Below are 27,514 nucleotides of genomic sequence, written 5' to 3' on the forward strand. Positions count from 1 at the left end.
TAGATTTAATTTTGGTGAGTAGCAAGGACCTCATAGAAGAAATGGTTGTAGGGGATAATCTTGGCTCAAGTAATCATGAGCTAATTCAGTTCAAACTGAACGGAAGGATTAACAAAAATAAATCTGCAACTAGAGTTTTTGATTTCAAAAGGGCTGACTTTCAAAAATTAAGGAAATTAGTTAGGGAAGTGGATTGGACTGAAGAACTTGTGGATCTAAAGGTAGAGGAGGCCTGGGATTACTTTAAATCAAAGCTGCAGAAGCATTTGGAAGCCTGTATCCCAAGAAAGGGGAAAAAATTCATAGGCAGGAGTTGTAAACCAAGCTCGATGAGCAAGCATCTTAGAGAGGTGATTAAGAAGAAGCAGAAAGCATCCAGGGAGTGGAAGATGGGAGGGATCAGCAAGGAAAGCTACCTAATTGAGGTCAGAAGATGTAGGGATAAAGTGAGACAGGCTAAAAGTCGAGTAGAGTTGGACCTTGCAAAGGGAATTAAAACCAATAGTAAAAGGTTCCATAGCCATATAAATAAGAAGAAAACTAAGAAAGAAGAAGTGGGGCCGCTAAACACTGAGGATGGAGTAGAGGTTAAAGATAATCTAGGCATGGCCCAATATCTAAACAAATACTTTGCCTCAGTCTTTAATAAGGCTAAAGAGGATCTTAGGGATAATGGTAGCATGACAAATGGGAATGAGGATATGGAGGTAGATATTACCATATCTGAGGTAGAAGTGAAACTCAAACAGCTTAATGGGATTAAATTGGGGAGCCCAGATAATCTTCATCCAAGAATATTCAAGGAATTGGCACCTGAAATTGCAAACCCATTAGCAAGAATTTTTCATGAATCTGTAAACTCAGGAGTAGTACCGAATGATTGGAGAATTGCTAATATAGTTCCTCTTTTTAAGAAAGGAAAAAAAAGTGATCCGGATAACTACAGGCCAGTTAGTTTGACATCTGTAGTATGCAAGGTCCTGGAAAAAATGTTAAAGGAGAAATTTAGTTAAGGACATTGAAGTCAATGGTAAATGGGACAAAATACAACATGGTTTTACAAAAGGTAGATCGTGCCAAACCAACCTAATCTCCTTTTTTGAAAAAGTAACAGATTTTTTAGATAAAGGAAACACAGTGGATCTAATTTACCTAGATTTCAGTAAGGCATTTGATACCGTGCTACATGGGGAATTATTAGTTAAATTGGAGAAGATGGGGATCAATGTGAACATCAAAAGGTGAATAAGGAATTGGTTAAAGGGGAGACTGCAACGGGTCCCACTGAAAGGTGAACTGTCAGGTTGGAGGGAGGTTACCAGTGAGTTCCTCAGGGATCGGTTTTGGGACCAATCTTATTTAATCTTTTTATTCCTGACCTTGGCACAATAAGTGGGAGTGTGCTAATACAGTTTGCAGATGATTCAAAGCTGAGAGGTATTGCCAATTCGGAGAAGGATCGGGATATTATACAGGAGGATCTGGATGACCTTGTAAACTGGAGTAATAGTAATAGGATGAAATGTAATAGTGAGAAGTGTAAGGTTATGCATTTAGGGATTAATAACAAGAATTTTAGTTATAAGTTGGGGACGCATCAATTAGAAGTAACGGAAGAGGAGAAGGACCTTGGAGTATTGGTTGATCATAGGATGACTATGAGCTGCCAATGTGATATGACTATGAAAAAAGCTAATGCGGTTTTGGGATGCATCAGGAGAGGCATTTCCAGTAGGGATAAGGAGGTTTTAGTACCGTTATACAAGGCACTGGTGAGACCTCACCTAGAATACTGTGTGCAGTTCTGGTCTCCCATGTTTAAAAAGGATGAATTCAAACTGGAGCAGGTACAGAGAAGGGCTACTAGGATGATCCGAGGAATGGAAAACTTGTCTTATGAAAGGAGACTTAAAGAGCTTGGCTTGTTTAGCCTAACTAAAAGAAGGTTGAGGGGAGATATGATTGCTCTCTCTAAATATATCCGAGGGATAAATACAGGAGAGGGAGAGGAATTATTTCAGCTCAGCACCAATGTGGACACAAGAACAAATGGGTATAAACTGGCCACCAGGAAGTTTAGACTTGAAATCAGACGAAGGTTTCTAACCATCAGAGGAGTGAAGTTTTGAAATAGCCTCCAAGGGAAGCAGTGGGGGCAAAAGATCTATTTGGCTTTAAGGTTCTACTCAATAAGTTTATGCAGGAGATGGTATGATGGAATAATGGGATTTTGGTAATTAATTGATCTTTAAATATTCATGGTAAATAGGCCTAATCCCCTGAGATTGGATATTAGATGGATGGGATCTGAGTTACACAGGAAAGAATTTTCTGTAGTATCTGGCTGTTGAATCTTGCCCATATGCTCAGGGTTTAGCTGATCTCTATATTTGGGGTTGGGAAGGAATTTTCCTCCAGGGCAGATTGGAGAGGCATGGGGCATGGGTAGCATGTAGCATGGGTCACTTGAGGGAGGATTCTCTGCTCCTTGAAGTCTTTAAACCACGATTTGAGGACTTCAATAGCTCAGACATAGGTGAGGTTTTTCATAGGAGTGGGTGGGTGAGATTCTGTGGCCTGCGTAGTGCAGGAGGTCGGACTAGATGATCATAATGGTCCCCTTCTGACCTTAATATCTTTGAATACCGCCACAGACGAGCTCAGTTGATCGTTCCCCTTACAGTACAAGTGGGAACTCAACTACACCATTCATTCCAACATTCCTCAGATCTGGGGTTATCCCCAACTAGATCTATTCACCACAGCAACAAACAAAAAATGCCCAACATTCTGCTCCAGTGCAGACCTGGGGGAACGCTCACGGGAGGATGCCTTTATGCTCCCTTGGCCCGAGACTCTCATGTACGCATTCCCACCAATGCCTTTATTGCACAGAGTAATTCAGAAGATACGAACAGACAGAGCCAACATCATTGTCATAGCCCTAGCATGGCCCAGACAACCGTGGTACCCCTTTCTTCTGTGTATGTCAGTCAAGCCACCCATTTCCCTATCACAGCACAGGGGACAACTATTTCACCCCAACGTACAACGTCTCCACCTGAGGGCCTGGCTGATCAATGGTTCTCTAATGTGGAGTTAACATGTTCGGACCAAGTAAGCACTGTCTTGTTACACAGCAGAACACACAACACGTGCACTACGTACCTGCATAAATGGCAACAGTTCACATCTTGGTGCACTGGCAAATCAACCTCTCAAGTTTCTGCTTGATGCCCATTGATATTGCATTACCTGTTGCACCTTAAAACATCTGGCCTCTCTATGAGCTCACTCAAGATTCATCTCGCCGCAATCACCGCCTTCCACCATAAGGTTGACAATGTAACAGTCTTTGCCCATCCAATCACCAAAAGGTTCCTGAAGGGCATCCAGACGTTATACCCGGAGGTGAAACTGCCTGCTGAACCTTGGGATTTACACCTACTCCTCAGAGCCCTGATGGATACACCCTTTGAACCGATGGCTACCTGCTCCCTTCTCCACCTATCCATGAAGACCGCCTTCCTCATAGCAATCACGTCTGCCACACAAGTAGGAGAAATGGGGGCGCTTATGGTGGACCCTCCGTATACCACGTTCTTCTGCGCTAAGGACACACAGTCTGCACGCATCCAAAGTTCTTATCTAAGGTACACTCTTCGTTTCACCTCAATGAACCTATACACCTTCCAACATTTTTCCCAAAACGTCACGCTAATGTGTTTGAAACAACAATACACACTCTTGATGTTCACAGAGCATTATCCTTTTACCTGGATAGAACAAAACTGTTTAGGAAAACCCCCAGACTTTTTGTCTCTACTACTCTGTGCTCACAAGGAAATGCTATCTCTACACAGAGACTTTCCAAATGGATTGCTGACTGCATATGCCTTTGTTACCAACTCAGGCAAATACAACCTCCTACGTCAATTAGATCACACTCTACCAGAACTGTCTCCACCTCCATGGCCTTTCTCCGTAATGTCGCGCTGTCTGACATATGCAAGGCGGCTACCTGGGCATCGAACCTTACCTTTGCTAATCTTTATGCTCTCATCCACGCTGCAGCGTCCGACACCAGGTTGGGTAGAGTTGTCTTGTCAACAGCCTTCTTGTCTCATCTGAAGTCCCAACCATCCTAAGGGATACTGCTTTTCAGTCACCTGAAGTGCAGCACCCACAGGGACATCTTTCGAAGAAGAAGAGGAGGTTACTCACCACTGTGCAGTAACTGACGTTCTTCGAGATGAGTGTCCCTGTGGGTACTCGCTATCCGCCCGTCTCCCCTCTACTTGGGAATTTGTAACACACTCCGTTGTAGAGAAGGAACTGAGGAGACCAGGGCACGCATGTGCCATTAGAACACTTGAGAGGCAGGCACAGTGCGTGCAGAGCCTGTAGGGATACTGCTGTAGAAATCTCTGATCAAGACTTTGGGACGCACGTTGACCTGAAGTGGAGCACCCACAGGGACACTCATCTCGAAGAATGTCAGTTACTGCACAGGGTGAGTAACCTCCTCTTTTCGGTGATTGACCAGTGGCTTTCCCTTTCAGACAGTTTTTTGCTGAGTAACACGACAGGATGGAATTCTTGATCCGGTCCTTCCTGCATTAAAACTGCTCCCACACCATGCTCAGATGCATCTGTGGTTATTAGGAATGGTTTGTCAAAGACTGGAGCCCTTAGCACAGGGTCAGACATGAGTGTCACTTTAAGCTGGTTAAAGGCCTTCTGACACTCTCCAGTCCACTGAACTGCATTTGGCTGTTTCTTTTTGGTCAGGTCTGTCAGTGGGGCAGTGATCTGGCTGTAGTGTTGTATAAATCCTGTAATATGTGGCCTAGCCTAAGAAGGATTGGACCTGTTTCTTTAACTTCGGGACAGGCCTTTTTTGGATAGTATTCACTTTGGCCTGTAGGGGGTTGATAGTTTCTTGATCCACCTGGTGTCCAAGGTAACTCATTCTGTTTAGGCCTGTTTAACACTTTTTAGCCTTAACAGTTAGTCCTGCCTCCCTTATGCGCTCGAAGACTTTTTACAGGTGTTCTTCCCATGAATCCAAAAATATGGCCACATCGTCAAGGTAGGTGACTGCAGATTCTCCCAATCCCACTAGGAGACTATCTACAAGTCTTTGGAAAGTGGCGGGTGCATTTTGCAGCCCAAAAGGGAGCACATTAATTTCATACAGCCCTACATGGGTGATGAAGGCTGACCTTTCCTTGGTGGATTCATCCAGCAGTACTTGCCAGTACCCCTTGGTTAAGTCTAAGGTAGAGATGAACTGGGCATGTCCCAGTTTCTCCAATAGCTAATCTGTGCATGGCATTGGATAGTTGTCTGGGCAAGTCACATTTAGCTTACAGTCCACACAAAAGTGTATTTCCCCATCCGGTTTGGGAACTAGAACCACTAGAGATGCCCATGCACTGCCAGAGGGACGGACTACCCCCATCTGTAGCATGTCCCGGATCTCCTGTTCGATAGCAGTTTTGGCTTGAGGAGCCATCCGGTAAGGTTGGGCTCTAATTGGGCGAGCATTACCTGTGTCAATGGAGTGGTATGCCTGTTCGGTCCATCCCGGAGTGGCTGAGGACATCGGCAGGAAGCTAGTGCACATCTCCTTGATCTGCTGGTGCTGCATATGTCCAAGGGTCATTGAGAGGTTCACCTCGTCCAAGCCACCGTCAGTTTTTCCTTCGTAGTAGACACCTTCAGGCCACTCAGTGTGATCTACTCCCTGGGCTGTAAACTGACAAACCTTTAATTCTCTGGAATAAAAGGGCTTTAGAGAATTAACATGGTACACCTTAGACCGAAAGGTTGGAGGTGGGGAATGCTATATGAGATAGTTAACAGCTCCCAGACACTCTTGGACCATGAATGGCCCTTCCCACGACACTTACATCTTATGGGCCTGGAGCACCTTCAAGACCATGACCTGGTCTCCTACTTTGAAGGAATGCTCTCTGGCATGTTTATCATACCAGGCCTTTTGCTCTTCCTGAGCATCTTTTAGGTTTTCTCTAGCAAGGGCTAAAGAGTTTTGGAGGGTGTTTTGTAGGTTGTTTACAAAGTCCAGAATGTTAATTCCTGTAGAATGTGTAAACCCCTCCCATTGCTGCTTCACCAACTGTAACGGCCCCTTAACCTCGCGGCCATACACAAGTTTAAATTTGGAAAACCCTAAACTGGATGTGGTACAGCCCTGTAGGCAAAGAGCAACTGCTGCAACACTAGGTCCCAATCAGTGCTCATTTATGAATTTACATATCATGGCCCCCAAAGTTCCATTAAACTTCTCCACCAGGCCATTTGTTTGTTGGTAAGGGGTGGCAACCAAGTGGTTCACCCCATGAGCTTCCCAAAGGCTTTTCATGCTCCCTGCCAGGAAATTAGTTCCCGAATCTGTAAGGATGTGGGAGGGCCAACCTACCCTGGCAAAAATTTCTGTTAATGCCTGGCACACGCTTTTAGCCCTGGTGTTGTTGAGAGCTATTGCTTCCGGCCATTGGGTGGCAAAATCTATGAAAATCAATATGTACTGCTTTCCTCTGGGTGTCTTTTTTGGGAAAGGACCCCGAATATCTACAGCTACTCGCTGAAATGGAACCTCAATGTTGGGGAGTGGCTGGAGAGGGATTTTGACCTGGTCTTGGGGTTTTCCCACTCTTTCATAGAATCATAGAATATCAGGATTGGAAGGGACCTCAGGAGGTCATCTAGTCCAGCCCCCTGCTCAAAGCAGGGCCAATCCCCAAGTTTTGTCCCAGATCCCTAAATGGCCCCCTCAAGGATTGAACTCACAACCCTGGGTTTAGCAGGCCAATGCTCAAACCACTGAGCTATCCCTCCCTCCCTCCTCTTATGAGGTGTGCCAAAGAGGGGCACACCTCACAAGACCAGACATAAGTAGAAACATCCTTGCCCATTCCCTCCCAGTGGAAGGGCTTCCCCAAACGGTCTTTTGGTCCTGTTCACCCCAGCATAGCCACTAGGATGATCATGGGCTAAGCTCAAGAGCTTTACCCGGTACTTAGTTGGAACTACCAACTGTCTCTGCAGATGCCAGTCCTCCCGGTGCCCCCCAGAAAGAGTTTCTGTGGATAAAAGTCCTCGTTCTACCACAAACGGGGATTGATTAGAAGAGCTGAGAGGTGGTGGGTTTCTCCGTGTCGCCGTCCAAGCTCCCTGAAGGTTTTCATTTGCTTCCTGCTCGGCCTGGAACTGTTCCCTTGATGCTGGAGACATCAGTTCCTCACTGTATGGTGGACCTGGGCTTGGTCCCTCGGGAAGTGATGTGGGGGATGGGGCTGGTTCCGGGGGCGGTGACCCGCTCTCTGTGGGTGGGGTTCAGGCTCTGGCTGAGCCTCGTGTGTAGGTTTATCTGCTGCTGCCAGGGCGGGCTCAGTGGGGCCTTCTGGTATTGGGGTTGCAGACAGAGTTGCAAGTGCCTGACTCAGTGCTGGCAACGGTTCTGGTGCTGGTTGCTCCGCCAGTTCTGGTTCTGGGCCTGGCTCTGGCTGGGTCTCTGCGACTGGATTCACTACTGCTGTCGCAGATGTTGGCCTGGGGTCCGGTTCCACCACCTCAGTCTGGGTCTCTGGTAACACAGATGGGGCCCTGGTAGAAGGCTCAGGAACAGAGCTAGGTGGGAAGGCTTGCTTAGCCTGGCTGCATGTGATCATGTTCTTTTTGTCTCTCTTCAGCTTCCAATCTGGCTAATTCTAGTTTCTTTTAAACCTCACTTTCCATCATCCTAGCCTAACCCAAGAGCTAGAAAGAAAAACCAAAAATACCAAACAGCTTGTGAATTCCCTTGCAGGAACTTAACTACTCTGCCCTCAGGCAGAAGAAAAAAAAAAAAAAAGAAACCCTCCAGCTGCTCTCAGCTAAAATAAAATAAAATAAAATAAAATAAAATAAAATAAAAAGTGTCCTTTTAAAAAAAACCCCAACATTTCCCTGGTTTTCAATCCAGCCAAAAGAAAAAATGTTTTTAAAATCCTGAGGTCTGTTCTTCTGGTTCAAAATGATCCCACCTCTACCACCGTGTCAGGGTTCCCTCCCCACTCTGAACTCTGGGGTACAGATGTGGGGACCCACATGAAAGACCCCCCTAATCTTATGTTCCACCGGCTTAGGTTAAAAACTTCCCCAAGGCACAAATTCCTTTCCTTGTCCTAAAAAGGGAAGAGAACAGCTCAGTAGGTGGCTGACCAGCGAGAAGCACAGACTTCTGTCCTTTTGGTCCCTGAGGAAAGGACCAGCTCAGAACCTCTGCAGAGACTGCTGCCTGCCAGAACCTCTCTCTCCCCCCCAACCCCCCGAGGATCATAGGTCTGGCACAGGACTATTGTTTTTTGGGACTATTTCTTTGCTTTACTACAAAAAGGACTCTTGGGCTGTCTGTGCTGTCCTAACTAGACTGTTGCAGGGAACCCCTGCCCAGGAAGCATTGGAACCTGCTTCAGTAAACTCTGTGGACTTTTGCACCCTACTCAGGTCTGCTTTGTAGTTTATCTTGGACCCTGAAGAGCGTGGTCAGAATGTGCATTGATTCATTTTCTTACCAGCTTAGGGATCTTACTAAACATTTGATAGTATGGCTTCTTTAAAATGAAAAGCATTATTAATCGATTTCACACTTCCCTGTAATCATTTAAATGAGCACACTGTTATACTGCGTCCTGGGAATATGTGCATTCTTTATGCCTGAGCTCACTGCATGTTGCAGACCTATAATAGTGTGTGTACTATTATTGTTATTTCTTGGCATAGCTCGTAACTATTATTCCCAGGCAGTAACTGTGAAGTGTGTGTGTGTGTGTGTGTGTGTGTGTGTGTGTAAAAAGAATGATACACAAAGCTCAGTTGAATCTGTGTGGTTAGAAAAGTGACTTTGGGGGCTCCGTTCCTTGTCTCTCCTGTTTTTGTTTCCATAGTAGATTTGCTCAGTATGCAATCTTAAAAATTTCTCTAAGTGCTAACATCACAGAATCTCAGGTAGTGCTCTTTCTGCTTCTTCCATTATCACCAGTAGCAAAGATTAAATGTTTGGAAGTTAGCTGACAGTTTTGTTCATATGACATAGAATCTCTCTCTCATAAATTGAGTGGCTCTGCAGAGCAAATGGGACTGTCACAGGTTAGCCTGAACCAGTGGAGCATCTCACAGCAAACTCACTCTTTTAGTTTTTGTCTTGCCTGTTGGGCCCTGATTAGCTTTGGCCTGCTCCTGGCCCTTCTAGCCACTGGAGGACCAAATCTTGTTGGTTCTGCCTACCTCTGATTGTGGTGGCTTCTCTAGGCAGTTTGTGGAGGTCTAAATACATCATTTTCCTTCAAAAAGACACCACCTTTGGATGGGGTGTGCCAGTGCGGTAGGGCCTCCAGCAGGGGGCATCAAATGCCTGCCACACCCCATCAGAGAGCGTACAAATATATTGTGTATAAGGTGAGACTGAGAAAAGTATAAGAAAGAAGAGGTATGTCTGATTAATGATGTTATATTGGCTGCAAAGACTACATTGAATAACACATCCAAAGCTGGAAAGCCCAAAGAGATTGCAGTTATCTCACACGTTTAAAAGATCCTAACATGTAATGTGCTGCATATGGAGCACTGCAAGACACAGGAAATTGTGTATGCATGTGAATCTGTAAATCTTCATCTCTTGTTTCCCTCAGGAGAGCCAGGCCATCCCATTGATATCTGTGGCAAGTGTAACATCTGGAGGAAGTTCAAACAAAGAGGTGAAAAGACAACTGTCTAATGTATTGGAGGAGGAATGGGGAGAAAAGTTGGAGAAAGACGGGGATACCTCAGAAACAGGTAACATTTGTTTTAGTGTGTACAGATTACCCTCGATGATCATAGAATATCCGGGCTGGAAGGGACCTCAGGAGGTCATTTAGTCCAACCCCCTGCTCAAAACAGGACCAATCCCCAACTAAATCATCCCACCCAGGGCTTTGTCAAGCCTGACCTTAAAAACTTCTAAGGAAGGAGATTCTACCATCTCGCTAGGTAACCTATTCCAGTGCTTTACCACCTTCCTAGTGAAAAAGTTTTTCCTAGTATCCAACCTAAACCTCCCCCACTGCAACTTGAGACCATTACTCCTTGTTCTGTCATCTGGTACCACTGAGAACAGTCTAGATCCATCCTCTTTGGAACTGCCTTTCAGGTAGTTGAAAGCAGCTATCAAATCTCCCTTCATTCTTCTCTTCTGCAGACTAAATAATCGCAGTTCCCCCAGCCTCTCCTCACAAGTCATGTGCTCCAGCCCCCTAATAATTTTTGTTGCCCTCTGCTGGACTCCCTCCAATTTTTCCACATCCTTCTTGTTGTGTGTCATAACACAGTACTCCAGATAAGGTCTCACCAATGCCGAATAGAGGGGAACGATCACGTCCCTTCATCTGCTGGCAATGCTCCTACTTATACATCCCAAAATGCCGTTAGCCTTCTTGGCAACAAGGGCATACTGTTGACTCATATCCAGCTTCTCGTCCACTGTAACCCCTAGGTCCTTTTCTGCAGAACTGCTGCCTAGCTGCTTGGTCCCTAGTCTGTAGCAGTGCATGGGATTCTTCCTTCCTAAGTGCAGGACTCTGCCCTTCTCCTTGTTGAACCTCCTCAGATTTCTTTTGGCCCAATCCTCTAATTTGTCTGGGTCTCTTGTATCCTATCCCTACCTTCCAGCGTATCTACCACTCCTCCCAGTTTAGTGTCATCTGCAAACTTGCTGAGGGTACAATCCACCCTATCTTCCAGATCATTAATGAAGATATTGAACAAAACCAGCCCCAGGCACGACCTTTGGGGCACTCCGCTTGATACCGGCTGCCAACTAGACATGGAGTCATTGATCACTAACATGATACTCTGGGCAGCACAGTATTGTGCTATGTATCAACAGTCTTTTGTTTGATTTAGGTAGATGGGAAATGTCTTTACATTTTGGATACAGATTCTAAGTCTTTGGAGAATCCTAAACTTCCTTAATAGGAACTAATATTTCTTCTTGATTTAAGATCTTGAAAAAGAAAAACGAAGCCTAATTTTTAAAAATTTAAGGATAGAAAAAAATATTATTTCATGAATATATCTGCAAGACCAGAGTACTCTTTAATTTTAATTGAATACGCTGTGAGACTATAAGAGAATTACCTGACTTAAGTAGTAGCAGGAGAAACCCTAAAAATATGGAGGGGTTTGAGCTAAGAGACCTCCCTAGAATTTACCTAGAAGAAATTAAATAAAGGCAGCTCAGTAGTGAGCAGCAGCACATGGCTATGATGTAGCCATGGTGGCATGTAGAATGCAGTAGGCTTCCATCTTGAATGGTTGTGCAAGATATCTTCCTTTGGCAAGAGTCCGTAAGGGAGCATTTAGCCTTTTAAAATCCCTCAAAATTGCATCATCCGACCTTATTTGGGTGGATTTTGTGTTCTGCTTCCTTCGACCTCAGCTCAAAGAAGTGAATGTGTCTGAATCTTTCTTACAGAACGAGATGTTCTTCTTCAAGAGGTGTCCCTATGCGTACTCCAGTTCAGGTGTTTGGTGCTCCCCTTTGCTTTTGCTCTGAAATTTTTAAAACCGTACTCGCACAGGCTGTGCACGCGTGGTGCCTACCTCACACGCCAAATGTGCCTCAATAACATGCATGCGGGGCCTGGACTCCTCGGTTCCTTCTCTACCATCCCTGGCCTGAGATGGAGTTCAGCGGTCTCACTCAATTATTTCTTGCTTTAGATAGATAGTTAGTTAGTTAGTTGTTTATACAGTTTATCTCGGAGTTTGGGGTTTTTTTGGCAAGTAAGTTTCATTTCCCCCTTCTCTTAAAAAAACAAAAACAAACAAACAAAAAAAACCTAAGGACATTCCCCCCCCCCTCCCCTTCCCAGTTTTTTTCTGTCAGATAGTTTACACTATGCCTGGCTCGTCAGGTTTTAAGAGATGCACTACATGCAGAGAGGCCATCCCTATCTCTGATGGCCATTCTCACAGTGTTTGGTGTTTCATAGAATCATAGACTATCAGGATTGGAAGGGACCTCAGGAGGTCATCTAGTCCAACCCCCTGCTCAAAGCAGGACCAATCCCCACGTCCCCCAGAAATGTGCCCCCTGCAGTAAACTGAAGGCTAGGGTACAAAAGGACAGAGACCTGAGACTCAAGTTAATTCTAATGGAGAAGTCCCTCAGACCTCCTTTGATCTAGATCAGGAGTCCTACTTGAGACAGTCCACGAAGGATAAGAAAACAACAAAAAAAAACGGCCAGCTTCATCACCTCAGAGACCAGCCGGTATCCAAATGGTCTCTGAGTAGGCCTGTCTCGTTGGTGCTGACCACTCTGCGGCTAAGCACATTCGATGCTCCGGGCACCTCCGGCACCGTCCGTCCCCCAGCTACTGCTGGTATGCAAAAATAAAAAAGTTGCCTGTTTCTTCTAATATGGCACTGCACAGCACCGCACGAGGACTTGGTGCCTTCTCACTGAGCCTGCCTGTGCTGCACACAGTTACAGTTACTGTCCTGGCACTGACACCTCTACCAACTATGACTCCGCGTACGGTGCCGCAGCAATCAGCACCAGCCAAACCTATGGCACGGCTGCCACACGCAGCGCTATATATTCCGGCTACTTCTACGTTGGCACCACAATTTATTCATTCCAGTGATTTGCTAATCTTGCCAACTCCAGATTCCCAATTACTTGATACTGACCTCTCCCTGGGACCATCGGCACAGCACTGACTGCTATCCCCTTTTCCCTCTCACTTTTCTAGTGATGAGGACTATGAAATGGAGGGAGTTTTTTCACCATACCATTTCTACCCCCTTGACACTTCCACTAGCATGGGACCAAGGAGACCAAGGTCCTCATATTCCAGGGACTTACCACCCTGGTATGGACACTCGTGTATGGGACCACCCATGTCCTTCCTTGGACAATGCCATTATTGGAACCCGTGGGGGTCCTACAGCAGGCACCACAGTAGCTGGTACAGCCTATGGAGAGGCGACATTAGATCTCCTTTACTTGTCCACACTTCTGCAATGGACGGACCGGTGCAATCTGCAACTTTGCATGCAGATGAGAAGGCACCTGAATCCTCTCCAAATAATAATAATTCATCCACCTCACCAGAAGAGGCTATTATGCTCCCACCCCCAAGAACAGTGGATGGTTTTACTCATTTTCAGGACCTCTTCAAAAGAGTGGCTAATGAGCTCAAGATCACTCTGGAGGAAATGTCTGAGACTCAGCATGAGCTGACTGACATATTACAACCTTAGACCTCCTCCAAGATCACCCTACTTATTAATGGAGTCATTATGGACCCTGCCAAGAATATCTGCCACCATACCCTCCACCTGCAAAAGGGTAGACTGGAAATTCTATGTCCCCTCCAGGGAGAATTCCTTTTCATGCACCCAGCACCAAATTCACTGGTAGCAGAAGTAGCCAACCAAAAGAACAAACAGCATCATTTCCAGTCCACTCCCTCTGACAAGGACAGCAAAAGAATGGACCTACTTAGCCGCAAAGTTTATGCATCATCCACGGTACAATTTAGAGTGGCAAACTACGCAGCCCTACCGGCCAAATATGATCACAGAAATTATGGGAAACTCATGGACTTTATTAATGACATCCTAGAGGACAAAAGACAACAATTCAAAGCAGTAGTCTCTGAAGGACAGATTATGTCCTGCACGGCATTGCAGGCTGCTCTCGGTGCTGCGGACATAGCTGCCAGGTCCACTGTGACGGCCATAGTGATGTGTCAGGCTTTGTGGTTTACCTCTTCTTCTTTCTCACACAAAATACAAAACACTGTGGAGGATCTCCCCTTTGATGGTGAGAAGTTATTTGAAGCAAAAACCAATGAGGTGCTGAACACCATGAAGGATTCCAGAGCGACGCTCAGATCCCTAGGCACCCATACACTGGCAACTAGAAGATGATAATACAGGTATCAACCTTACCAACGCCCACGATACCTGGTCTACACACAACAACAACAGAGGCCATACGACCACCATCAGCAGCAACACCGTAAGAGACCCAGGCATCAACGATGACGCCACACAACATCGACACCATCCCAACCCCCTTCATCTAATAAGCAGATTTGAAGCCTTGGTCAAGGGTATTGAAGACCTCCCACCCACTCCAGTGCTTATACTTCCCATCCAACCTTTTGGTCACCATTTACTCCCATTCTGCCACAACTGGTGAACTGTCACTACGGACAGATGGGCCCTAGAGGTCATCCAATTGGGCTGTTCCATCCCCTTCCTGCCCATGCCCACCCCAACCCCATCCCTCTTCATGGACCCCTCTCACGACCACTTGCTCCGCCAAGAGATGCAACTTCTTCTACAAATAGGAGCAGTCGAGATGGTGTTCAGTCAGCACAGAGGAAAGGGTTTTTATTCATACTACTTGACAGAAAAGAAAAATGAGGGATGGTGACCCATCCTTGACCTCACGTGACTCAACAAGTTTGTCAAAAAGTAAAAATTCAAAATGGTTACCCCCACAACCATAATAACAGCACTGGAGCAGGGAGACTGGTTTTCAGCCCTCGAGCTGCAGGATGCTTATTTTCATGTAACTATACACCCTGCCCACAGGCATTTTCTCACATTTGTTATGGGCTCAAATCACTACCAATACAGGGTTCTGCCTTTTGGCCTCTCAACAGCACCAATCTTTTCCAAGATTCTCGCTGTGGCAATGGTGCACCTATTGAAAAGTCAAGTCAATTTTTCCTTCCCTGGATGATTGCCTTGTCAACACACAGACTCTTGAGGAGGCCATCCAAGCCATCAACTGCTTCCAGGGTCTGTGCCTACAAATAAAAACAAATCCACATTAACTCCTACTCAACGACTAGAATTCATAGGTGCTCATCTCGATTCCACAACCGGACTTTCATCTCTCCCATCCGACTGATTCAATACCATAAAGAATCTTGTCACCAAGTTGCAAAACAGCCCGCAGGTCACTGTTTGGGACTGTCTGCAACTTCTCGGCCATATGGCCTCTTGCACTTTTGTGGTCAAGAATGCACGCCTCTACATGCGGTGCCTGCAGGGTTGGATGATCACCATCTACAGACTGAATGTGCACAGCCTAAACAGACTTCTGTCCATACCTACCAAAGTCAAGGACCTACCCACATGATGGACTCTTCCACACAACCTCTGCTTTGGAATCTCGTTCATGCAGGAGTACCCCTTTGTTATAATTACCATGGATGCTTCCCTCACGGGTTGGGGAGCACACATTGCACACCAGACCACTCCACTCAGGAACTCTGGTCCCCTACAGAAGCCTCACTACACATAAATCTTTTAGAGCTCCAAGTGGTCTGCCACGCTTGCCTCCAATTTCTCCTGCAAATCCAGAATCAACACATAAGGATTATGACTGACAACGTCTGCTTGTTTTATATAAACAGACAAGGGGGACCTCGATCCCACTCGCTCCTCATGGAGGCTATGAAACTTTGGAATTGGTGCCTCCAACACAATATCCAAATTTCAGTCTCCTACCTACCTGGTTTGCTAAACACCACTGCGGACGAGCTCAGCAGATCTTTTCCCCTAGATCACGAATGGGAGATAAACGATACCATCCTACACGACATATTCAAAATTTGGGGTACCCACAACAAGATCTTTTTGCAACCATGACTGTAGCGGTGTGACGACTCACCACTATGTCACCTCCTGCTGGTTGTCCTGGGAATTAGCTCTCCAGCCTAAGGAGCGCCCTCTACAGGACAGTGTCTCACCTGCTGCTGGCCCCCTTGTCGCTCCCAAACCCCGGTGCCCCTCTACTTCAGGGTTCTGCCCCTAGCAGTAAGCCACAATCTGGGTCTCCCCCCACCCAGGGGAACTCCCAACCCTCTATCCCCACCTTGCCTCAGTGACTACTGCCAGTCACCATCTAGCCCCCACTCACAGGGGCAGACTGCAGTCTGTAAACCACTCGTCACTGGCAAGGGGGTTGGACCAGCTGCCTCTGCCTATTTCCAGGCTTCCCCTCTCTAGCCCCAATATCTTTCCTGGCCTTCAGCAAGGTCTGCCACAGTGGGGTTTTCCAGGCTGGAGCTCCCCAGCTCCTCTGGCCTTCCCCCAGTCCTGCTCCACTCCAGGTACCCTTTTCTCCCAGGCAGCCAGTCCTTCTCTCTCAAAAGCTAGAGAGAGAGTCTGCTTGAGCTCCTGGCTCTCTGGCCTTCTATAGGGCCAGCTATGGCCTGATTGAGGCATGGCCCCAGGTGTGACTGCCTTCCCAATCAGCCTAGCCTTTTCTCTCAGCCCCCTCCCAGGGCTGGCTTTAACTCTTTCCGAGCTGGAATGGGGTGACCGCCCCGCTACACCCCCCTCACCTCAAGATCACCACCACTGGGGGTAGGGGGGTCTCCTGGCCAGAGCAGTCACCCATGCTCCTCCAGAGCCACATGTTTCCATTCTGACTCCTCTAGCTGCTTACGCAAACAGGTCTCCTCCTCTACGATGGCCACATGCTTTTTAGTGAGGTCCAGGGCTCTCACTTCGGCCTCGTGGGGGGCCTGCTCTGTAGTCTCCCGCTGCGCACGTAGGCCAGATTCCCCCGGGTCCTCTTCCTTCAGGATCTGGGTGCCTACTGTGACCTGCTCCACTACAGCCTGGGTCCCAGCCTCTTGCTGGGCCCGCTCTGTCCCAGTCTCTTTGTCCACCATTCGCCATGGGTGGCTCTTGGGCAGGTCTACTGCCATCTCTGCAGCAGCTACCTGGCTGGTCCTTGACCCCTTGGGTCCTCAGCCCCTCCACCAGAGTTCGCCCTTCTCTGAGAAGGCAGTTCCTCTTTATGTGGCCCCATTCATGGCAGTCAAAGCAGGCTCGCCGCCCCTTTGCTGCCTTGGGCCCTGGCTTCTTCCGTTGGTCCTTCTGAGGGCCAGCCTTCCCTGGGCCATGCTCCTTGGGGCAGGGCACTCCCTCCATAGGTGCCCCTACTGATCACAGGCCCAACACCGTCTTTGCCTCAGGAATTCCCTTGCGAGGTGGCCTGTTGTAGGGGCTTGTCCCTTCCCCCATCCTGGGTGAGGCTCCCTGCCCCCATCCCAGTAGGGACAATTCACCCTTACATGTCCGCACCTCCCACAGGTGTAACAAGCCCTGTGCTCTTCCCTGGGTCTCCTGGCCCCAGCACTGGGCTTCTCCCACCAGTCTTGGCCATCTTTTTGGAACTCCCTCCGCAGGAGTTTCACCAGGGACCGCTGCTCCTCTGCCAGCTGCCCCAGTTGTGCCTGCAAGGCACACTGTACTTCCCACTGTCTCTCCTGGTTCTCCCAGAGCACGCAGAGTAAAGTCTCACACCTCTCCTGTGTCCTGTCAGTCCCCTTCTCTCAGGGCCCTGGCACCAGAGACCAGCCAGGGATGGCACAAGAGCCTTCAGCAAAGAACTCCTCTGTATATGCTGTGTCCATTGTCCCCTTTCGTCTCTTGCTCGGCAATAGTCCCAGTCCATGCCCTGCCCCTTGTATCGGGGCAGACCGCACTTGCCCACATTCTCTACGACCTTGTAAGCGGTGCGATGACTCACCGCTGCAGCGCCTCCTGCTGGTCATCCTGGGAATTAGCTCTCCAGCCTAAGGAGCGCCCTCTGCAGGCTGGTGTCTCGCTGCCGCTAGCCCCGTGTCCCTCCCAGACCCTGGTGCCCCTCTACCTCAGGGTTCTGCCCCCAGCAGTAATCCACAATCTGGGTCTCCCCACCCAGGGGAATCCCCAACCCTCTATCCCTACTTTGCCTGAGTGGCTACTGCCAGTCACCATCTAGCTCCCGCTCACTAGGGCAGACTGCAGTCTGTAAACCACTCGTCACCGTCAAAGGGGTTGGACCAGCTGCCTCTGCCTATTCCCAAGCTCCCCCTCTCTAGCCCCAGTATCTTTCCTGGCCTTCAGCAAAGCCTGCCACTGGGGGCTTTTCCAGGCTGGAGCTCCCCAGCTCCTCTGTCCTTCCCCCAGTCCTGCTCCACTCCAGGTACCCTTTTCTCCCAGGCAGCCAGTCCTTCTCTCTCAAAAACTAGAGAGAGAGAGTCTGCTTGAGCTCCTGGCTCTCTGGCCTTTTATAGGGCCAGCTATGGCCTGATTGGGGCGTGGCCATAGGTGTGGCTACCTTTCCAATCAGCCTAGCCTTTTCTCTCAGACCCTGCCCTGTCCAAGAGCTGGCTTTAACCCTTTCCGAGCCAAAGTGGGGTGACCGCCCTGCTACAATGACCAACAAAAATGTCTGGAATTCTGTTCCAGAGCGGGCCTAGGAAAGCACTCGATGGGAGATGCATTTATCATCAAATGGAATGACAATTTCCTGTACACATTCCCCCCGATAACCACTTCTTCACAGGGTATTATGAATAATATGAGCGGAGAGGGCCAGGGTCATACTAATAGCCCTTACATGGCTCAGACAGGTGTGATGCCCATTTTTAACGAGGATGTCAGTTTGCCCGCCAATTCCAGTTCCCCCACTTCTGAACTTATCATCACAACACAGGGGTCAGCTACACCACTCCAACGTAACGATGCTGCACCTCAAAGCATGGCTCCTCAATGGTTCTCTAATGAGGAACTAGACTGCTCTGAACAGGTACAAAGAGTACTATTACATAGCAGAACACAATCCACATGTACCACCTGTCTCCATAAATGAACTCGGTTTACTCACTGGTGCTATGCCAAGCAAACCATTCCTGTTTCTTCCCCTTGTTCACTAATACTAGACTATCTTTTAGAATTTAAACTATCTGGGTTCTCCTATAGCTCCATAAAGGTATATCTAGCAGCAATTATGGCATTTCACAATAAGACCAGAGACACTACTATCTTTGCCCACCCCATCACAAAGCAGTTCCTCAAGGGCCTCCAGACCTTATTCCAGGACGTTAGACCACCCACTCAACACTGGGACCTACACTTGGTCCTCACATGCTTGATGTGCCATCCATTTGATTCTCTTGCAACATGTTCTCTCCTACATCTGTCCATGAAAACTGTGTTCTTAGTTGCTGTTATAGCTGCCAGACGTGTAGGAAAACTTGGAGAGCTTATTGCTGACCCACTGTACACTATATTTTTTTAAAGCCAAAGTCAAGCTCCCAAGGCATCCTAAATTTCTCCTGAAGGTGCATTCCTCCTTCCACCTCAATGAACCTATCCATCTACCAGCCTTCTTTCCTAAACTGCATTCGAACACTTTCAAAGCAGCAATGCACACACTTGACATGCGTAGAGCATTGTCCTTTTATTTGGATACTACTAAGCCCTTTAGGGCTTCCCCTAAATTTTTCATTTTAATCGCAGAATGATCCAAGGCAAATCCATCTCTACCCAGAAAATATCCAATTGCATAGCAGGCCGCATCCATCTATGCTACCAACTAGAGGAGAGGAAAGTGATCAGGAACAGTCAGCATGGATTCACCAATGGCAAATCATGCCTGAGTAACCTAATTGCCTTCTATGATACAATAACTGGCTCTATGGATGAGGGGAAAGCAGTGGACGTGTTATTCCTTGACTTCAGCAAAGCTTCTGACACGGTCTCCCACAGTATTCTTGCCAGCAAGTTAAAGAAGTGTGAGGGTTGGATGAATGGACTATAAGGTGGATAGAAAGCTGGCTAGATCATCGGGCTCAACAGGTAGTGATCAATGACTCCATGTCTAGCTGGCAGCTGGTATCAAGTGGAGTGCCCCAAGGATTGGTCCTGGGGCTGGTTTTGTTCAATATGTTCATTAATGATCTGGAGGATGGTGTGGATTGCACCCTCAGCAAGTTTGCAGATGACACTAACCTGGGAGGAGTGGCAGATACACTGGAGGGTAGGGATAGGATACAGACGCACCTAGATAAATAAGAGGATTGGGCCAAAAGAAATCTGAGGAGGTTCAACAAGGACAAGGGCAGTGTCTTGCATTTAGGACGGAAGAATCCCATGCATTGCTACAGACTAGGGACCGAGTGGGTAGGCAGCAGTTCTACAGAAAAGGACCTAGGGGTTACAGTGGACGAGAAGCTGGATGAGCGTCAACAGCGTGCCCTTGTTGCCAAGAAGGCTAACGGCATTTTGGGCTGTATAAGTAGGAGCATTACCAGCTGATCGAGGGATGTGATCATTCCCCTCTATTTGGCATTGCTGAGGCCTCATCTGGAGTACTGTGTTCAGTGTTCGGCCCCACACTACAAGAAGGATGTGGAAAAATTGGAAAGAGTCCAGCAGAGGGCAATAAAAATGATTAGGGGGCTGGAACACATGAGATATGAGGAGAGGCTGAGGAAACTGCGATTATTTAGTCTGCAGAAGAGAAGAATGAGGGGGGATTTGATAGCTGCTTTCAACTTCCTGAAAGGGGGTTCCAAAGAGGATGGATCTAGACTGTTCTCAGTGGTCCCAGATAACAGAACAAGGAGTAATGGTCTCAAGTTGCGGAGGGGGAGGTTTCAGTTGAATATTAGGAAAAGCTTTTTCACTAGGAGGGTGGTGAAGCACTGGAGTGGGTTACTTAGGGGAGGTGGTGGAATCTCCTTCCTTATAGGTTTTTAAGGCCCGACTTGACAAAGCCCTGGCTGGGATGATTTAGTTGGGGATTGGTCCTGCTTTGAGCAGGGGGTTGGACTAGATGACCTCCTGAAGTCACTTCCAACCCTGATATTATATGATTCTATGATAAAGAAGATGGATCCTCCAACTTCTGTTAGAGCACACTCCACCAGATCTGAGTCAACATTTGTAGCATTTTTAAGTAACATTCCTCTTACAGATATTTGCAAAGCCACCATCTGGGCTTCACAGCATACCTTTGCTAAACATTAAGCTATTACTCAGGGACCCCTGACTGACATTTGAATGGGCTGAGCTGTGCTGTCTACAGCTTTCTTACCAGATCTGAAGTCCTTACCTCCTTAAGAGATACTGCTTTTCAGTCACCTGGAGTGGAGCACTCCTAGAAGACGCCTCTCAAGAAGAAGAGGAGACTACTCACCTGTGCGGTAACTGACGTTCTTTGAGATGAGTGTCCCTGTGGGTGCTCTGCTACTCACCCTCCTCCCCCCTACTTCGGCAATTGGAGCGGTCTCCGTTGTAGAGAAAGAACTGAGGAGCCCGGTGTTATTGAGACACATTCGGTACATGAGGTAGGCACCGCATGAGTACTGCTGTAAAAATCTCCGAGTGAAGGAGCAGGGGCGCGCTAACACCTGGAGTGGAGCATCCGCAGGGACACTCTTCTTGAAGAACGTCAGTTTTTGCACAGGTGAGTAACCTCCTCTTAATTTCTATATTCTTCAGGTAGCACCTGAAACAGCTTGCCCAATTAGCAAGTGTTGATCCTGCAGAGTAATATTGAATGGGGTTCTGCTATTTGTTGCTGTACTTTTGTGGCCCCTGTCATTACAGTATTTGAGTGTAGCACAAACATTGCTGAATTTATCCTCAGCACCCTCTCTGAGGTGTAGCAGTGGTATTGTCTTCGTTTCACAGATTGGGGAATTGAGGCACAAGCAGACTAGGACTTGCCCATAGTTGCCCATACAGGGCTGTGCCAAGAACTGAATCCAGGTTCCCTGAGTTTCAGTCTAATACCTAAAATCCACGGCTGTCACTGGGGCAGGTCATTGATTAACTCACTGAAATATGAGGGAAGTGGAATCGACTCTCCAAATTGAGGAAGAATCTAGAGTGTAGGTGCAGCAGTCTGGAAGGAGGAATCTTCAGAAGAGCCAAGCGTGGTGAGATGGTTTGAGCTGAATTTTGTTCTTCCTTTTGACTTAGTTGTTAATAAAATCAAATCCTAAGGTGATATGTTTAGACGTTGCACAGTATGTGCATTGTGTTTGAGAGCAGGTGGGTGAAGGCACCTGTTGACAGCGTACTTCGTTTTGTTGGGGTGTGCTACATGTTTAAATCTGTGATAACCTTTATTCTGTTCCTAAATGTCAGACACAGTGAAGACTTCAGGTACAGAGAATTCTGAGAATTTTCTCAAAAGAAGAGTTTCTTTGACATCCTCTTCTGGATCAGCAGAGGCGCTTGGTGAGCAGGGGCTGGGGAAAATTGCAGGAAATACAAAATGTCTAATTATTATGTAGGGGGATGATGTAAGGTAACCCACTTCCCTTAGTTCCATGCCCTTATTGATCTGAAATAACACTCTAATATTTGTTTGCAGAGGAAATAAGAGCTCTCTTCTCAGAGAGCATCCACTGTCACTTTATATGGAATGGACTTTCTCTGTTGTATTATGGGAATGAGTGAAGGGAAAATATTTAAAAGCACTTTATACAGGACCTGGGTTCATTTCCCTATGCTTCTGTCTTAGTTTGCTTTTCACTGTGCTCTGTAAAATATACTATCAAAACAAAATTTTGTGGCAAATCAAAAGAAAACTTAGCTGTGTTTCAGGATGCAGTATTTATCTTGTGCAAAATACCAGTAGACCAGTGAGAACAGTCAGTCTAGCCCTGCAGCATGTTATTAGTGCCGTTACGTTTCTCTAGTGCCTTGTTTTGAAAATTTAACCCGTGGGCGAATGAGAGATGATAAGTAGGGTGGGGATAGGTTGGGAAAACAAGTAGCTTATGTTTGATACAATAGAGAAGAGGGAGCTAGTGAAGGGATGCAAAGAAAAGGGTAACACAGGCTTGGGAAATGATCTTTGCAGCAGCATTCTGAATGGATATGAGCGAGGCAAAATTGTATTTGTGAAGGCCAGAGAAAAGGATGTTGCTGTAATCAAGATGCAAGATGATGAGAGCCTGGAGAGAGTTTTAGCTGTGCAAATGGATAGGAAAGGCTGTATTTTAAAGATGTTATGCAAAAAGATTCTGCAAGACATAGGCATACCCTGTATGTGAGGACCTACAGAGAGGTCGCAGTCGAAGATGAGACCCAGATTACAGGCCTGAGGATGGTGGTGTGCTCCACAGGGATCAAGAAAAGAGGTGGGGAAGGGAGGGTGAATTTATTTTTGGAGGAGGGGAGAGAGAAAATTAAGAGCTGTTTTTTTTTAGCCATGTTGAGGTTGAGCTGACAGCTAGCCAAGCATGAGGAAATGTCAGAGACAGGCTGAGATTTTAATGTGGACAGAAGGAGACAGGCCTGGAGTAGACAGGTAGATCTGCGTGTTGTTATTTGCATAAAGATGGTAGTTGAATTTGTTTGGGGATTAGATTACCCAGAGGTAAGATGTAGAGGGAGAAGAGGATCAAAGACAGAGTTCTATGGTACAATCACAGAAAGCTGGAAGGGAGATGAAAAAGATCCTCTGAAGCATATGCTGAAGGAGTGATTAGAGAGTTAGGAGGAGAATCAAGAGAGAACAGAGTTATAGAAGCCAAGGGAGGACAAGATTTCAAGGACAGGAGCATGGTAGACTGTGTCCAAGGCATCTGAAAGGTCAAGGAGGATGAGGATGGAGTACTGGTTCTGAGAGTTGGCTGGAAGGTCATTAGAGACTTCGATAAGAGCGGTTTCAGTTGAGTGCAGGAACAGAAGCCAGTTTAGAGAGGGTTTAGGACAGAATTGGAGAAGAGGAACTCCAGACAGTGACTGGAAACCGAGTGAGGCAGAATGTAATAAGTGGAGTTGCTCTTTGCCTGTGATCCTGTGGCTGCTGTCATTGCTTTACTCATGCAAAAGCTGCCATGAGATCTTTAATAACGACAAGTGATCAAGACCTTGGTTTTTACATTTTATCCCAGCAGCATATTGACTACTCAGACCATGTTGGGATGTCAGTTGGTGATTCAGAGAAAAGACTGGTGCCTATTAAATGAACAGTATCACACAAAGGATTTCCCACCATCCTTTATCTTGCTTAGCTGGTGAGAATTGATAAGTCTCAGCAATTTGTGGGAAGAACTTTAGAAGCAGCCAAATCTGGGAAAACCATTTTTCTTTCCACCACCCCAGTTCCCTGTATTTCTGGGGTGCATAGAGCATACTCTACTCCCAATTCTCAAATTGGGTTATGTACAAAGAACATAGCAAAATGTATTGATGCATGTGCGTGTATCAACGCCCCAGAATCTATTGTTGCATGTCCGCTTCACAGCACATTAATCCTCTCCAGAGGACAGACAGGCAAGTGTGTCATACAGAGGATCTGGATTTAATGACAACAGAAACAGGTGAACCACTTGAGATCCCATGATGGATGGAGCTGTCAAAGTACAAAGTATTATCATCACTTCTCAGTAACTAATGTCCTTATTCTAAATGTTTTATAGAATAAGCAATTGTGAAAATAAAATAGCAACTCTCTGCTTGTTGGAGACAAAATAAAGACTAGATTTTTCCTTCCTCAAAACAAACTGTGTGTTGTACAGAAGTGCAATCCTATTGACTGGAGCGAGGCTGCATAGTTATAAGTGATGGCTTTGCTCTTGTGAATGAGTGTTCAGGAAGGGAGAAGCAGTGAGATATTGTCAGAAGTTTGCCCATATTCTTGCACTTGCACAGTGACTTTCATACCAGAACTGTGTGGGTCAGCAGTGAGCAAGTATTGACCAATCAGGATGAAGCTCCACTCAGTTGCTTATATCCTTCTCTTCCTTTGTTTTAAGATTTCTAGGTAACATTTGCTCACTACATCCATTCTGATTCCCACTTCGGCAGTAAGATAGTTTAATTTAAGAGAGGGTGTGTTCCCAGGCACAAACAAGGGTTGTAGGAAGACATGACTTGTAGAATTCTAACAGAGTAGTACTTTCATCCATGTGCTGCCTTTTCTTTGCTCTCTCTGATTTTAATTGCTTCTCATGGCTGTGTGATAAGATGTGCTATGTCGCTGGATTCCTTTTTTAGGCCTTGTCTGGCAAAGTACTTAAGCACATACATAGCTTTACACATGAGCTTAAATGCTTTGCTGGACCAGGGCCTTAATGTGTGCAGTTCAGCTGGTGGCGTAACACAAGCATGTAGAAAGAAAAGATTTAGAAAGGAGAGATTTATATAGCACCTCTTAGTCAGTCTTCTCAAGGACAGCAGACACCATATACATCCATAAGCCACTTTTATTTTTTTATTCCGAAAGTTAAGAATTGCACAGACAGCAAAGAAAATGCAGCCTGATGTTGCAATGTAGCTGGATCATCTTGCAGCTTCTAGAAATTAATATATTCACAAGGGCTGCTATGGGAAGGCTTCACAGACAGCAAGACAAGGAAAACAGCATTAACTTTTTACTCTCTCTGTCAATTTTGCCTTTACTAGAGCAGCATTTTCTTACCAGGCTATCTGGTTCAAGCCCTTCTGCACAGACTGTGTGGTTCCATAACAGAACAGTTAAAGTGACCTCCAAAACAACCGCCAGAAATTGACATGTGGAGAGAACTTCATTTAATTTTCTATCATTCTGAGCAATTGAAGAAGACATTGTAAAAAAATATAATTTTTTTTTAATTTCTGAAGGTGAGGAGCTATGTGAAAGCTTGGACTCCAAGTCCATAATGGTCTCCCATCACCCTGAGGAACTCCAGCCCATCCAAGGTAGGGGCATGGGTTATCTCTACTTTCTCTCTGGCACATCTTTTCCATCTCTTTCATTCTGCCTCTAACAATAAAGCAAACCTGGCATTTCCGGAAGTCACTAAGCTCCAATGAGGCCATTCGCTATTCAGTTATCAACCCCCATGAAAGACTAGTATTAACTGCCCCAAAAACAGTCATGCCAGCAAAACTTCCATAAGAGCATTAGAAGAGCACCTCAAAGAGAACAGGGTCACCTACATGCTTGTTTCAGAGTAGCAGCCGTGTTAGTCTGTATTCGCAAAAAGAAAAGGAGTACTTGTGGCACCTTAGAGACTAACAAATTTATTAGAGCATAAGCTTTCGTGAGCTACAGCTATATCACATGATGGCATATATCACATTGGTAGAGGCTTGTTCACCTGCGCATCTACCAATGTGATATATGCCATCATGTGCCAGCAATGCCCCTCTGCCATGTACATTGGCCAAACTGGACAGTCTCTACGTAAAAGAATGAATGGACACAAATCAGATGTCAAGAATTATAACATCCAAAAACCAGTTGGAGAACACTTCAATCTCTCTGGTCACTCGATTACAGACCTAAGAGTGGCTATCCTTCAACAAAAAAGCTTCAAAAACAGACTCCAAGGAGAGACTGCTGAATTGGAATTAATTTGCAAACTGGATACAATTAACTTAGGCTTGAATAGAGACTGGGAATGGATGAGTCATTACACAAAGTAAAACTATTTCCCCATGGTATTTCTCCCCCCACCCCACCCCACCCCACTGTTCCTCTGATATTCTTGTTAACTGCTGGAATTAGCCTACCTTGCTTGTCACCATGAAAGGTTTTCCTCCTTTCCCCCCCCTGCTGCTGGTGATGGCTTATCTTAAGTGATCACTCTCCTTACAATGTGTATGATAAACCCATTGTTTCATGTTCTCTGTGTGTGTATATAAATCTCTCCTCTGTTTTTTCCACCAAATGCATCCGATGAAGTGAGCTGTAGCTCACGAAAGCTTATGCTCTAATAAATTTGTTAGTCTCTAAGGTGCCACAAGTACTCCTTTTCTTTTTGCGAATACAGACTAACACGGCTGCTACTCTGAAACAAGCATGTAGGTGACCCTGTTCTCTTTGAGGTGCTCTTCTAATGCTCTTACGGAAGTTTTGCTGGCATGACTGTTTTTGGGGCAGTTAATACTAGTCTTTCATGGGGGTTGATAACTGAATAGCGAATGGCCTCATTGGAGCTTAGTGGCTTCCGGAAATGCCAGGTTTGCTTTATTGTTAGAGGCAGAATGAAAGAGATGGAAAAGATGTGCCAGAGAGAAAGTGGAGATAACCCATGCCCCTACCTTGGATGGGCTGGAGTTCCTCAGGGTGATGGGAGACCATTATGGACTTGGAGTCCAAGCTTTCCCATAGCTCCTCACCTTCAGAAATTAAAAAAAAGTTATTTTTTTTAAAATGTCTTCTTCAATTGCTCAGAATGATAGAAAATTAAATGAAGTTCTCTCTACATGTCAATTTCTGGCGGTTGTTTTGGAGGTCACTTTAACTGTTCTGTTATGGAACCACACAGTCTGTGCAGAAGGGCTTGAACCAGATAGCCTGGTAAGAAAATGCTGCTCTAGTAAAGGCAAAATTGACAGAGAGAGTAAAAAGTTAATGCTGTTTTCCTTGTCTTGCTGTCTGTGAAGCCTTCCCATAGCAGCCCTTGTGAATATATTAATTTCTAGAAGCTGCAAGATGATCCAGCTACATTGCAACATCAGGCTGCATTTTCTTTGCTGTCTGTGCAATTCTTAACTTTCGGAATAAAAAAATAAAAGTGGCTTATGGATGTATATGGTGTCTGCTGTCCTTGAGAAGACTGACTAAGAGGTGCTATAGGGAAGGCTAACTGAGCCACGGTTGAATGCATCCGATGAAGTGAGCTGTAGCTCACGAAAGCTTATG

At 46.2% G+C, this 27,514-nt stretch overlaps 1 protein-coding gene and 1 long non-coding RNA gene across 7 annotated transcripts in view; one reads left to right on the plus strand and one right to left on the minus strand.

Moving 5' to 3' along the window:
* LOC122456945 overlaps positions 1-24,763 on the minus strand; it is a 31,620-nt gene extending 6,857 nt beyond the window's left edge. The window contains exons 1-2 of the long non-coding RNA XR_006276128.1: positions 24,752-24,763; positions 23,495-23,499 (exon numbers count right to left, since the gene is read on the minus strand). This is a non-coding gene — a long non-coding RNA (uncharacterized LOC122456945). The remainder of the gene's footprint in view (positions 1-23,494; positions 23,500-24,751) is intronic.
* PNPLA7 (patatin like phospholipase domain containing 7) overlaps positions 1-27,514 on the plus strand; it is a 414,014-nt gene that overhangs the window by 89,447 nt on the left and 297,053 nt on the right. For all 6 annotated transcript variants that reach the window (XM_038374480.2, XM_043499152.1, XM_043499151.1 and 3 more), the window contains 2 exons: positions 9,699-9,843; positions 22,015-22,107. In XM_038374480.2, coding sequence (XP_038230408.1) covers positions 9,699-9,843; positions 22,015-22,107 — 238 coding nt within the window. The remainder of the gene's footprint in view (positions 1-9,698; positions 9,844-22,014; positions 22,108-27,514) is intronic.

The sequence above is a fragment of the Dermochelys coriacea genome, chromosome 16, assembly GCF_009764565.3.
Source record: "Dermochelys coriacea isolate rDerCor1 chromosome 16, rDerCor1.pri.v4, whole genome shotgun sequence".
NCBI lineage: Eukaryota > Metazoa > Chordata > Testudines > Dermochelyidae > Dermochelys > Dermochelys coriacea.